This window comes from Aythya fuligula, chromosome 5 (assembly GCF_009819795.1).
Source record: "Aythya fuligula isolate bAytFul2 chromosome 5, bAytFul2.pri, whole genome shotgun sequence".
NCBI classification, from domain to species: domain Eukaryota; kingdom Metazoa; phylum Chordata; class Aves; order Anseriformes; family Anatidae; genus Aythya; species Aythya fuligula.
The window spans coordinates 23,824,731-23,838,282 of NC_045563.1; the positions used below are offsets into that span (position 1 = coordinate 23,824,731).

At 36.2% G+C, this 13,552-nt stretch overlaps 1 protein-coding gene across 17 annotated transcripts in view; it reads right to left on the reverse strand.

Moving 5' to 3' along the window:
- Positions 1-13,552, reverse strand: part of RALGAPA1 (Ral GTPase activating protein catalytic subunit alpha 1) — a 125,674-nt gene that overhangs the window by 94,867 nt on the left and 17,255 nt on the right. For all 17 annotated transcript variants that reach the window (XM_032188282.1, XM_032188280.1, XM_032188284.1 and 14 more), the window contains exons 8-12: positions 11,179-11,317; positions 6,140-6,348; positions 5,564-5,803; positions 3,340-3,531; positions 2,715-2,852 (exon numbers count right to left, since the gene is read on the reverse strand). In XM_032188282.1, coding sequence (XP_032044173.1) covers positions 2,715-2,852; positions 3,340-3,531; positions 5,564-5,803; positions 6,140-6,348; positions 11,179-11,317 — 918 coding nt within the window. The remainder of the gene's footprint in view (positions 1-2,714; positions 2,853-3,339; positions 3,532-5,563; positions 5,804-6,139; positions 6,349-11,178; positions 11,318-13,552) is intronic.

The window sequence follows — 13,552 nt, forward strand, 5'->3', positions numbered from 1 at the left end:
CCTATTTGTATATCTTTGTTCTCCTGGATATATGCTACAAAAAATTACATAATTATTTAGTATGATGGACAAAAATATTCCACTAAAGAAGTCCACTGCTTCTTTAAGCACAGAAGTTCCACTGTAAATGAACAACTGACTAGTATAACACACACTAAACTATTTGAAAGAGTCCTTGTATACTCTTTGTGCATCAGCATGACAAAGAGTGTAGTACACTCTGGGAATCTACAGTATTCATCCCATCACAGTCAGTGTGGCTTACCAGAAATAGGAAACAGGATACCCTCTCCAAAGTGGTTGCCGTCATACCCAGCAGCACGATTCAAATATGCATGTACTTTATAATAGCTCATGTGATGCTGCAAATCAGATATGGACTACCTCCTTGGTTCTATGAAATCACATACCAAAATCTTCATACAATTGACAAATGTCAAATACCCAGAAAGCTGATGTGAGGATGAATCCCAGGATGGTTCAAAGGGAGAAAAAAGGACAAGATTTCCAGGAAAAACTATAGCAGCCAAGTAATGTGTAGTGGCACTGGCTTCAGGAACTCTTGGCTTTTTGGTTCCTTTTACAGTGCAAAACTGTGTTCATTGGAAGCCCATACCCACCACTGCTACAGATCTACCACCACCACATGTAATACACTCTCATTAAACAAGACAAATAAGAGTTCTTGTAAGCTATTTGTAGCTCACAACCAAAGCTACAGCCACCAAATTCACTTTTCTCACAGGTATATTTACATAATTTATGTAAGTTATTCTTCTATATGGAAAGAAAGCAGCAGAATTTTTTAATGGGTTTTAAAAGTTCCTGTAAGCTGCAGAAAATCTTATGGATGCTACTTAGCTGTCCTCTTCCAAGGTGCAATGTACCAGGCATATAAAAGCTACTAGGATTAACTGTGCTGTCAAGTTTGAATGTTCACAAGTATTACTTCCTAGATATTTATGTTAGGAAGCCTGCCAGAGTACATGATGGAGTTAAGGGAATTCAAGCATATAAGCCTCTATTCAGAAAGACACTGTTTTCACAATATGCAGAAATGAATGAAAAATATAGTCAAAGCAATTCTTCATGCCATTGACCATCCTTTCTTTGCTCCTTGTGCAGTGCAATGATATTGTATTATGTCAGCATTATGCAGCAACAAGAAAAAAAATAAAAGCAAACATAAAACAACAACAACAACAAACCAAACAGATGTATACACTATTAGACTTTAAATAACTGTGTTCTTAACATAAGTTATTCTCAGTTTTTGTTTTTAATCTGGGTTAAATCTTTATGGAGGTTGGGAAATGTATTTTTCACAGAAGAAAATAATTAATGGCGAGTCCATCTATTGCGAGGACAGAAAATAATTATGTCCTCTGGAGTGCTCTTTAATGTAATACCATTTAATGTGACAACATTCTTGGCATGAAAAAGGGTAACACACTGTATATTTAAAAAAAAAGATCTAGCAAAGAGTATTATGACAGTCTGGTTTTGGACTCTATCTGGCGAACAAGCCTTCTTAAGGTTGAATGATTTCAATGTTATTAAATATTAGCAAGTTTTCCACTGACTTCAGTAGACAGAAAATTAGGGCTTTCAGAATGAAAACAATGAAATCAAAGCAGACATGGACACCTCAGAAGTTACAGGACCTATTACTAAAGTGCTGTTACATTTTAGGAATTTATTAGGAAATATTTATATCACAGGCAGCTCTAGATCTCCAATTTATTTGCCTTTCTTAATCCACATGTTCATGAAATCATTGGTTCTACACTTGTAATCTCCCTGTACTGAGAGCTTTGGAGTTTAATGATTAAAAACTATTACTATGCAGTTGCAAGTTACTTGCTTCAGCTAATGAACCCCTCCTTGAAGGGCCTAGAAATAAGCCTATGCAAGAATTAAATGGGAAGAAAACTTAAGATAGAAGTCTTGGATTCTTCATTCACAGAAAATGGCAAATGTGGTCCAGAAACCTCTCAAATTCAGACACTGTACGAGGATAGAACGTCTTGATTCTGTTTCCAGCTAAAGATACTTAGTGGTCAAATGAACCTCTGTCTAGAAAAACTTCAATATGAAGAATCTCTCAGACATTTACAGATGTGTGAACTTTAAAAATACACTGCAAATGGACAAAGACTTTTCATTCCTTTCCTAGAAGCACTTCATGCATATTCTGTAGTCCTGGTATGCAAAGATTATGAAGGTTAAATTGTTATAAAGTTTGAACTAAATAGTCATTTCAGTTACAAAGTTTATTTTTATATAGCAGTGTACAGCATTACAGGAAATCATTCAAGCTACAGTAAAAACTTTGAATTCTAATTGGGATGGTAACCCATGATTCAAGTGCACACAATGGAGTAGTAAATAGTAGTAAATATCCACCTGTTTGGCTTAGAATAAATTTTCTTCTGGATAGAAGGCTACAGTCATATACACACCATAACGTAAGTTTGTGTCTGTACATATTATACATAAAATGCACATATTTTCTATGACCATAAATGCATTTCAAAGAACCTCAAATTATATACTTTTGATTATATCTAAAATAATGTACAGAATTTGGAGATGTTTTGAAGGGGTATGGGAATGCCTTTATAAGACCATTATGCTATATTCTACTCTTTTACGTACTAATATCATACTCTTTACTATTAAGCTGAAAATTAGATAGCAAGTTCATTCCATACCTGCAATACTGACTGCACTCCAGCTCGTACATTTTGCTCTTCAGTATCAATTTCAGACAGTTTATGCAAAGTGTCTTGGTAACAGCCATTTCTTGCCCAGTTTGAATTTCTAACATGACTGGAGTTCACACCTTTTTCCTGAAAAATATTTTGCTCTTAAAATCCCATTGATTTGTTGACAGGTTGTTTTTGTTTTACGTTAAAGGACAAAGTATGTAATAGATAATACATATCACAGTTGCATCTTAAAGACAACATCATGATTAAAGGTGTTTGTAGCAATTATTTTAAAGTATCTGGACAAAATAATTACGATTTTTTCTTACCCATTTATTTGTATATAATTTTTACACAGCTGAAAGTTGGAATACTTTATAAACCATATCTTGGAAGTACTTTATAAATCTATATGATTTCTTTAAATTTAAATAGCCACATAAGTATCTACTGATAATGGAACAAATCGGTAGCATATACATGCAATTTTTAATTACCTTTGTTTCATTCCCCTCAACATGCTGTAAAATCCAACTTAACCACGTATAGTCTGTTGAGAAGGCCAATTGGTCTTGGCCTCAAGTCTACTATGCAAAAGATGCACAAATAGTAACCAACAATATTTTACCTCTTCTCTTTCTTTTGCCTTCTCAGATGAATTATGGTCTACAACATTTTCATCACAATCTACAGCTGTACACTGCATTATTTCTTCAGGCTCTTTCATAAATAAGGGCTTATCTTCTTGCTGAATCCATTCCTGATAAACCTTTACCACTTTCCTCATGGCAGCGGCTTCACATATTGGCAACAGAAATGCCTGGGAGTAGAAACAGAAACAAACAAAAGCTCAGTTACATTACTTGAAATCAAGTTGGAACTAAACTATGTGGCTTCAAGCTATAATTAGAATTGAACAGTTTTAAGTACAAATTGTACTTATAAAGTCAAGAAGCAGCAAGATAAGTACTAAACTAGTGCTCCGTAATGGCCAGGTTCTAAGGCATAAGAGAAAAAACAAACAAACAAACAAACATACAAACTTACAACCACTGTAGGTTCTGAAGAAGTAAATTATTCCTGAACCTAAATGTTAGCTCACTTTCTTTATCTGAAATGTGAAAGTGTGTACACAGGCAATGGAGAAAAAGTTTTAACAAAAAAACTTGTCAACAAAGTAAATTGAAAAGTTCACTGCCAAAGAGACAGATATGAGAATCTGTACAGGCAGTGCCCAGAACTGCTGAAATTAAAGCGCAAACACTCATCAAAAGCATGCAAAAGAAGTGAGGAGAAGTTTCTACTACAGCACCTTTGATTCAGAGGACTTGGAAGAGTTCTAAATGACAAAATTTCAAGTGTCATACGTTACTGGTAGGCATATATCTTATTTTTATCTAGATGAGATTCAAAACAGTAGCCTTAAACAGTAGCTTGACTCCCTGAAAAGATTTCAAAATTATTATTTTTAAAAATAATGCATTTGAGTCAGTGTGACGGCCAATTTCTGCCCTCTTCAGCAGGTTTTATGTACCTGCTGTACTGGAAACAAGTAGTCAGAGATCAGGAACTTTTAACATTAGTCAGGTTTCAACGAACTATAAATGCATTTACCAAAGACCACGATGACCTAACTGTATTAAAAAAAAAAAAAAGGAAAAAAGAAGAAAAAGAACAGATAAACTACATTAACACATAGTTTTATGGAGCCCATGGTGTGAATGTTGAAAACTCACTGACTCCTGTAAGTAGTGCCCACTTGACACAAACAATATGCTCTCTCTCCAGAAATGGATGTGTCATCTGAGTATCAAACTAAAAAGTGCGAAGAAAAAGAAGAAACCCATTAAAATGAAGTGTGAAGAAAAAAAACTGAAAGGGCTGTAAATAGATGTATCAATAATATCGAATCTACATTCAATGCCTCAGGCTCTGTCAACCCGAGTGGCAGTCTAAATTTGGTAACTCTGCTATCTCCTTCAGTAATGCGTCCAAGTTCTTCAACACACAGGATGTGGTTAAGCTTCTGATGGATAAGTTTCAGTGGGTATGTTTCTGACATTCACCGCATTCAAAAATAACCCTTTCATCCAGAAATATTGGAGGTTTTGCATGTTTAGTTTTATGTTGTTTAAAGCAATTAGCATCTTGCACTTCAACTGAAAGTTAGCAGATTTTTCTTTAATTTTATTCAGAAAAACCTCTTCACCTTTTGTCCTATTCTCGAGGGCATACAGAAAATCTACTTGGTTCCATTTTTCTGCTTTGAGCTCAAAGCTAAGTATCTTTGTATTATAGGAAAGACTCAGTATTCTGGCATATGTTCTTAGTTTAAATTTGTTTAGTAAAGTTTACATCTGAAAAACACTATTTTGAGTACATTTAGCTAACACTTGTGGTTGCAGTAAAGTCAAAAGCAGAATGCTACCTTCTGTAGCCATCTGTCTCACTCTCCTGATGAATGCTGTCAAGGTAAGGGCATTTGACTGCTCCTAAAACAGCTCTTGAACAGCTGCAGACTCCTACAGCAGGTTTATTTTTACTTTTGGTTATGAGCTCTAATAGCTATGGGGTTGATGCATGAAAAGATCAAACGTTGTTGTCTATAGGGAATTGTAAAGTCCAAGTTAAATGCTCTAAAGCTGGTTAGTAAAGAAATAGAATTAGAAAAATCAGGAATTGGAGATATTCTGATTAAAAGGGAATATTTTCTAATGCTTTAATTTTAAAGGCAAGATGACAAAAAATGAACTCTCACATAATGTTCTGGTTAGCAAATACACTTGAAAAAACTCTGACATGGTATATAGTATAATAGTCAATATTCTTGCGTTCTAAAGCAGGTTCTTTACCTGTCGAAAAATCTCAGTTAGAAAATTAACATTACTTCTTTTAGAAGAAAAGACTTTGCGGACAATTTCAATATCAGTTAAATGTTCTTCATCAATACTGCAGAGGCTGGAAGAACTTGGTTCTCTCTCTGTTAGAGTGCTTGTATTAGAATGAGATTGTTCTGGCTCTGCATTTCTGTCCTGCTTATCAGTGCTGTCATTTTTGCTGTCTTCCCTTGAAGCCATGCTAGCAGCTGCTCTCTGAAACAAAAATTAAAGAGAATTTCCATAACACATTTTAGCAATACAATTTGAACATAAAATTTAAATTACATAGAAGAATTACAAAAAAGACAAGATTCACCGTATTTCAAAGATTTTTACCTCTACTTGATTAAAACCCAAATGTTTAGAAAATTTATTTATTTTTTTAAAGTACAGCAAATCCTTCTAAACTGAATTCATATGCAGAAAAATTGTTTAGAAATTCCTTTTTCCAATTCTTCATCAGTTATAATTATCAGAGGGCTACATGCTGCTGAGAATACAATCAAGACAAACACATGAAAAAAGAAAACCTTGCGTATTTGATTTTACCTGTATATTCTTTGGCACATTTTCACCTTCCATCCCAGGAATATGAGGTCCTGCATGAGGTTTTGGCTCAAGCCAGAAAGACACCAACCACCGAATGACAATAACACGAGCCTTAATAAAAGGTTCCTTTGTGCAATATATTGCCTCATTGGTTTCAGCATCTTTCTTAACCATTACGTAGTGTGGCTTTGGTCTCATCTGTGGTATATCTGTAAGGAAGTGCAACATTTTAAAATACATGCAGAGAGAAAACTGCGTGTAAGAAATCTGAAAACCATAACCAATACATGGTGAACGTTCAGAGATTCTGATTTTTAATATTTGCTGTTGTACGCATTATCCCAAAATTTGCCTAAATGGCTATGATACAGATAATCCCAAAGCAACAATTTATCTGCGACTCATTTTACAGACATTGAAGAACCGTTGTAAATCACATCCTAATACCAAACCTAGCGGGAAAACAGATGCAGTTCAGAAGCAATGCATTACATTTTCTAATGCAGCCCTAGGAATCTCTGTCTGCAGCAACCCATAGTTAAGCCACATAGAGATAAGGGTCATCAGTTGTTTACTGACATGGATGCTAACATCTAATCGTGCCTATAAGGCGATAGCTTTAATTCCAACTGTATTTTAAAAGCAGCTGCGATAAGAAAAGACTCTTTTGGCTCTGAAATAGGTGAAAGATGAGTAATAGGACAGTGAAAAATTCTTCTCCAAGGCCACTTAAGTCTCACAGCTTCATCTAATGCCACACTTGCACCAGGCAATTTTGGTGGATTTTGCAGCCAGAGCAAGAGCACATACAACTTCACGTGATTCAGGTAAAACACAATTCTAACAGTACTAATTCCTATCCTAGATTTCAAGAAACACAATGAACAACGCCCAGTAGGATGACAATCCAGTTCTGAAGGAACTGGAGTTATTTGGGGTTTATAACCTACAATTTACTTTTCTCCATCCCATATTCTACACAATGGTTCTGAATAGCGTACACCTTCTGGTTTTCTACTCTAGAAGTGACAAAGATACTGACGGTACCAGTGATATTCCTGCATCTAATACAGAAAAAAACACAGAGTGGCAGTTCTTGAAAACCCAACTTGGAAGACATCTGCAGTAAAAGCGTTACAAAAACACAGAGTGGGGAAAGGAGAATAGTTGTTTGATTTTTATTTTTATTTTTAAATGGTGCATAACCTACATTTCTGCAAGGACATGCATCAACATCCCAGTGAAACTCCTGGCATGTATCAGCTACCTCAATACTGCAAAAGCCATTTCTGGATTTTGCAGCCCGATACAGAGTATAGAACATTGCTGTGATTATCATCAGTGTGCCAACTTTATTCCTGGTTCTTCAGTGTAGAAGGGCAAGTATGTGCCAACTTTATTCCTGGTTCTTCAGTGTAGAAGGGCAAGTATGAGATCTGCTCCAATACAAGGATCTGATGAAAGTCTGTCCGAGGACTGAAGATGCCATGTGCAGACAGAACGTACCCTACTGCTGGCATTTCAGTATCACAGCTTTTATCTGGGGATACCATGCAACCTTCCCCTCCCTCACAAAAGCAAACAACAAAAACACAAAACAGAAGGCATAATGGTCCTGTTCAGATATGGAGAGAGACCGATTGTGCAGAGCAGTATTTCACCACTGTCTCAACTTTTCTACTGTATGCAGCTAAGTAGTGAGGTATGTTCCATGGTTTTACAATCTTTGAGTAGGCCAGAAGGCAGTTCAAAAATAATTATGCTTGAAATCAAAGAAGACGCAAAGTAGTCACACTGTATAATATAAAGTTGTTTCCCGACTGTATCTTCCTAATGCCAGGTCAACAGTTGAGTTTTTTGTGTTGTTTGAGGGGGATCCAGCACAATTTCTGCTGGGTTATGGTGTTACAATTCAAAAGGAGCAAATCTGGACAGCAGCAAAGAAATAATTGCCTAGACAGTAGCTGATTGTTTTATGACAGGCATATACAGTTCAAGGTGTCTGAAGTGAACACAGCCTACTTGCCACCGTGCTGTAAAGGTTTCCCTGTTAACATCACACACACACATCACAACAGCTAGCACCAGTGTAGAGGATATCCAGGCTGGTATATCTCAGTGTCATTTCAACACACACATACGAAAGGAGTGACAGTCTCATTCTGGTGCTGCTAACAGATGACTGTTTCCAGAACACACTTTAAAATAACATCAACTGCTTCTAATGGAAACATCATTTTAAGAGAAAAAAAGCAGAAAAACTATGTGACTCTTGCATACCAACCACGTTAAATTAAGTTACAAACTCACAGAATACTTTTAAACGGTTTACAAAGGTTTTATTTAATACAAACAACAACAAAAAAAAAAAAACCTGTACATTGTTTTCATTCTGTGGAAGACAGCAGCTTAGGAAAAATATTTAAAAAAATTAACATCTTACACAGCAGCATAAATAACAGCACAGTAAATAAAAATGAAGTGCCTGGTAGTGCAGTAAAAAAGATGCAAAAACCAGTTCTCTCTGGTGTCTATTAGCATTCAGTAGGGTGTGAAGGCTGCAATACTGGCTTTGCAGTAACAGCACCTGGACAGTATTTTCAAAAGGACAACCAGGAGACATGCAGTAAACATGTCCTTGCAGTACACTGTCTCCTTCTGTAGTTTCATGGTATCTTCTCAGAACATCCTCTCTATACACATTTTCTATCAACTGTATTATGTGCTGCAGCTGCTTCTCAAATCTATCTTCCTTCAATTGTTTCTTGTATTTGCACATTTCTGTGAAGGCTCTAGGTGAGGACACTGACCTAAAAACAAAGTAAAACAGAAGTTTACTAGATTGACTCAAATAACACAAGAGAAAAATATTTCCTTCCCCCAATTTTCCATTTTTCCATTCTGCCCTGCCCCGCCAGGGAACTTTGGAAGACATACTCAGGGCAGAGAATGAAAAAGCTAGGAAAAAAACAGAGTTGTAACAGTGGACACTTGCAGTTTTGACCATGCTTACTTTGTAAGTCAATAACAAGCTTAACAGAGCCAGATGGCAGCCTACTTTTTTTGTTTACCTGTAAATGAAGGAGCTCTTCCAAATAACTTAGAAATGGAACAAATATGTACATTACAATGATGGAAGTTAGAATTCCCCTGAAGTCTAACTATTGTAACCATAGCTCTTACTAAAGTTTCCAAAGAACATATTACTGAGTCTAAATATATGCTAAAAGACAATCAAAACAAAACAAATCCATACTCCTGTACTGTACTGCTCTTCTAAGCCTGTGAGATTCATGAAGGAGGCATACTGTTAGCTTCCTGTAACTGGAATGTCCATTACTGTAACTGATACGTGTATCTGTAAAGCTGCCTTAACAACAACAAAAAATCTGCATCCAATATGCCATCTCCAGCAAAGCCCCTGTATTAATGCTTGCTTAGTAAAACTACTGTTCTAATACGTCTCGTGACTTTTCCTAAAGTATTAGGTGAGTAGCATGAAAAAATTTGGTTTTCAAAAGCATGCTCTGTGTCAAGATTTGCACTGCTTTCTGCCTGAAAGAGCTATCAATTTTGTTCATAACAGGCAGATACAGGACTGTTTTCAAATAGGGTGGGGGAGAGGCATGCCAAAGAAGAATTTCAGAAAGGAGAAAATCCTATCCCACTTACCAATGTTTCTGTTGCCTTCATTACTGTTCTTTTCCCCCAGATCCTCAGAATTGCCTCTGACTTTGCACAGTTTAAGGTACTGACAGTAGTTTTGGAGATCTGAGCCCATTTCTTCTTCTTCCCCATTGTCCAAAACAGTAGAAGCTTCTTGTTTATGGTTCACAGAAAGAAAGGACTACAGTAGCACTTCTGTGGAAGATTCCATCAAGACCTCCACGGAAAGAAATTGTTTCCACATATGTTGTTCCACGACCTCAAGTAGAAGTAGGTTTGCTTTCCCAGCATTGCTATCATTCTACTTGTATCCATTTCAACACAAACTCTTCAGTATCTTCACACAACTTTTCTTCTACAGTTATACATAACTGCATTTATATTGTTTCTTCTCCCTTAGATGAGAAGGTCCACTGTGTGGCTTTCCCAGGAGAACACCCAGCCCAGGTTTCTGAAATGCTCATCTCTGCAGAAGGCCATAATCCAAATACATGTACATGGACTGGCAGAAAGACAGACCTTTTCAACATGCTTCTAACAGCTTGATTTTAGAAGTTGGAATTGTGGCTGAAGAGATTGCTATTAATCCTTACGAGACACTGCATCAATATGCAAGAAGAACAGTGAGGTATCCAGATTATTCAGGCAGCTGAAAGCCTGAGCTGATGATATTGTTTCACAAACAAAAGTCTTCAATTCTGTTGGCTTACAAGAATTTGTGCATGGGTGCACACAAATGTGAGACAGCAAAATCAGGATATACAAACAACATCCTAGTTTAAAATGGGCTAAAATCCTCTAAACAAAACTAGTTAGGTTTGCTTAGCAAACACCTAGAATTGCGTCTTGATATGGAAAGACGCATTTTAGCATGATCAGCTTAAAGATGGTGTTAAAACCTCACTTCTTCCTCCTACTGCAAGCTCTTGACAAAAGACAGTTGATACAAAAATGTAACCAACTCTGCCCTGACTGAAGATTGGAGCAAGCATTGTATGATCCAAACACTGTGATTCTGTACAGTTAAAGCCAACATCTCCCAAAGAACAACACACTAAACTTCTTATCTCAACAAAATTCTCTTCTGAGCATAACTTGCATCAACAACAGAGACCACATTAAAGAACCATTTTACAACATTTAATTTACTTGATTCAGGTTTATACAGTAAGATTGACTCAAACTAATGAAGTGTTCAGGTGCCTCCACAAATAGAGAATTGAGAACCACAAAACTGAAACCATAACATGTTCTTTCATATGGAACACTTTCGGAGAATATTCTTTACAGGCAATGTCACAATCAAAAAACTGCTTTGCCATACCGTGTGTTAGAGGAAATGTAATGATTTTATCAGTTATGTTAACACTTACCAAGTATAGGGTTATATAAGCTGGTCTCCTTACAGATGTTTGGGAAAATAGAAGGCAAGTAGTATTTCTTAAAATTTGAGAACAAAAATGAAAATCCCTTTTCCTGGTTTTCCTTGTTCTTCCATTCTAAACTCTTAACCTTGAAAGCAAAAGAAGAAAACAACTGTTGGATAAAGTAAACATCTAGAAGTAGAAGAGAAAGATGACTGATGAAATTGGTTCTGATTTATTTCTTATGGAACAATTTCTTATTTATTTTTATGGAACAATATCATATATATTTTAATAAACACTTTTAAAAAGGGTTGAGCAGAAATTAGCTGGTAAATTTCAATGAAACAAAGACTGTTTCCATTGAAAAGGAACTGTAACACAACAAATATTGAAACGAACAAATGCATCTACTTTTATGGTCATATTAGGTAAGTCAGGAAGTAAAGTCAAACTAATAAAAACAGTTTTAATAAAACCAAACAATATTTCAAAGTATTCATAAGAAAAGGACAATTACCCATGCTACTCTGAACATTTGTTTTGACAATTTGTTTTAACACATTTTGACTTAACAATTGTCCTTGTATTCCTTACAATAGGTATTTGTATTCATCTCTGTTCAACATGAAACAACCCTATTTGTCAATTGCAATCAGAAGATTCAACTTTAAAGTTGAATTATATAGATCTGCTTTTGGGTTATGAGTGCTAAGCCCTCGTCATTACAAAATGTTTTCCTATTGAAAAGCATAAGTTCTCAATAATAAACTCAATATCCAGTTTCTGTTTTTGTCCTGGAGAATGCATCTGCCTGCAGAGTTGTGTAAAGTCTACTACAAATAAATTAAAGGAAGCTTTCAGAAAAGCACCTTCCCCAAACACACCCTATTCCCTCCTCCAAGTCCACAGTTTTATTAATGATATATTTTCATGACAATAAGCCTGGAACACACATACATACACACACCCCAAAGAAGTCAACAGACTAACACGTAAAAACTAGTAACCCGAAGTCCTTTTAGCAGCATTAACACCAAAAAGGTAACTATTAACCTTGAAATTTTCAGTGCTTCTAAAAAAAATTAGCAAAAGATGCTAGCATTCACACAGCAAATAAGTTCTGTGACACTTGTCCGAACAACATCTAAATTTAGATAAACTGCTATCAATTTACTAGAGAGAGGACAGTTGTCTTCAAGAATGTAAGAGGGTAATTTTAGTCAAAGTTAACAGTCATCGTTAAGCTACAGACCACAAGTATGATGGCCTCTATTCAAACTGGGAGATGCTGGAAGCAACTAAATGAGGCTGCTAATTATTCCAGCACTGCAAGTTCACAGAGGAAGACAGATAAACAGAAGTCATGAAATGTTATATTCTATTTTGACAGCATCTGTGCCACTATCCAGCCACTTTAGCATAACCTATAAAAGCATGAAGAAGAACTTATAGATACCTCTCCCATTGGGTTCTGCTGTACAAGTCTGACCCAAAGGGTCAGTGCCCTGGTACACCTACAGACTGTCATACAGCCAAGCTGTTTGCTGAGCATAACAGCAGAGCAGGCTTTGAAGCGGTGTGCTAACTGGCCAGAAAATTAATTATATCCTAATAGCTTAGCCAAACAGCTTTCGTTAGAAGCTCCTGACATGCCCTGTCTTAGGCATCTGAAATACTGATGGAGATCATGGGAGTGTTAAAGTACAAAGGGAAAGACACAGTGCGAGGTAATAAGAGACACTCGAGTTTCTTGCTGTGGACTAGGTACTTACTCAAGTCTTCATTTTCTGTCCACAGTTTAGTTCTACCTTCTAGGTAGCTTGGGACATGTAAGATCTTATTACCTAGTTTTCACAAAGCAATGCCACTCAATGAGTATAATCTCATCAGTGCAGTTACTTTCAAGCAGAGCTTAAGTCATAAGCTTTGTCAGATCTGAAGCATTCCAAATATTTATTGCTTCCCACTACTTCTGTCTGTAAAAGGTTCACTTGCTCAGCTGTACCAGTAATCCCAACCTCTGTGTAGTGTACTGTATTATAAACCTGTACACCTAGGTTTATAAATCTCCTAGAACTAAAGCCCCAGAAAGTACTGTTAAGATAGCTACAAGTTACTGATCGATTATCACAAGATCTGGGCAGTAAATACCTTGTTGGTCAGCAAAAGACACAATCGCTTTCTGGAAAGCCATAACCTCCATATCATGCTCTCAACACACCCTAGAGTATTTCTAATAACTAGAACTTTCCAGTAACTAAGAGTTTCCATTAGAGAATGGAGAAGCTGTACATAAAATCTCATGTAACAGCATCAGTTCTGGAAAGAGATAGAGGAAAAGTATGATGCTGAGCACAGACACACTGTCTGTCCCAGTTTT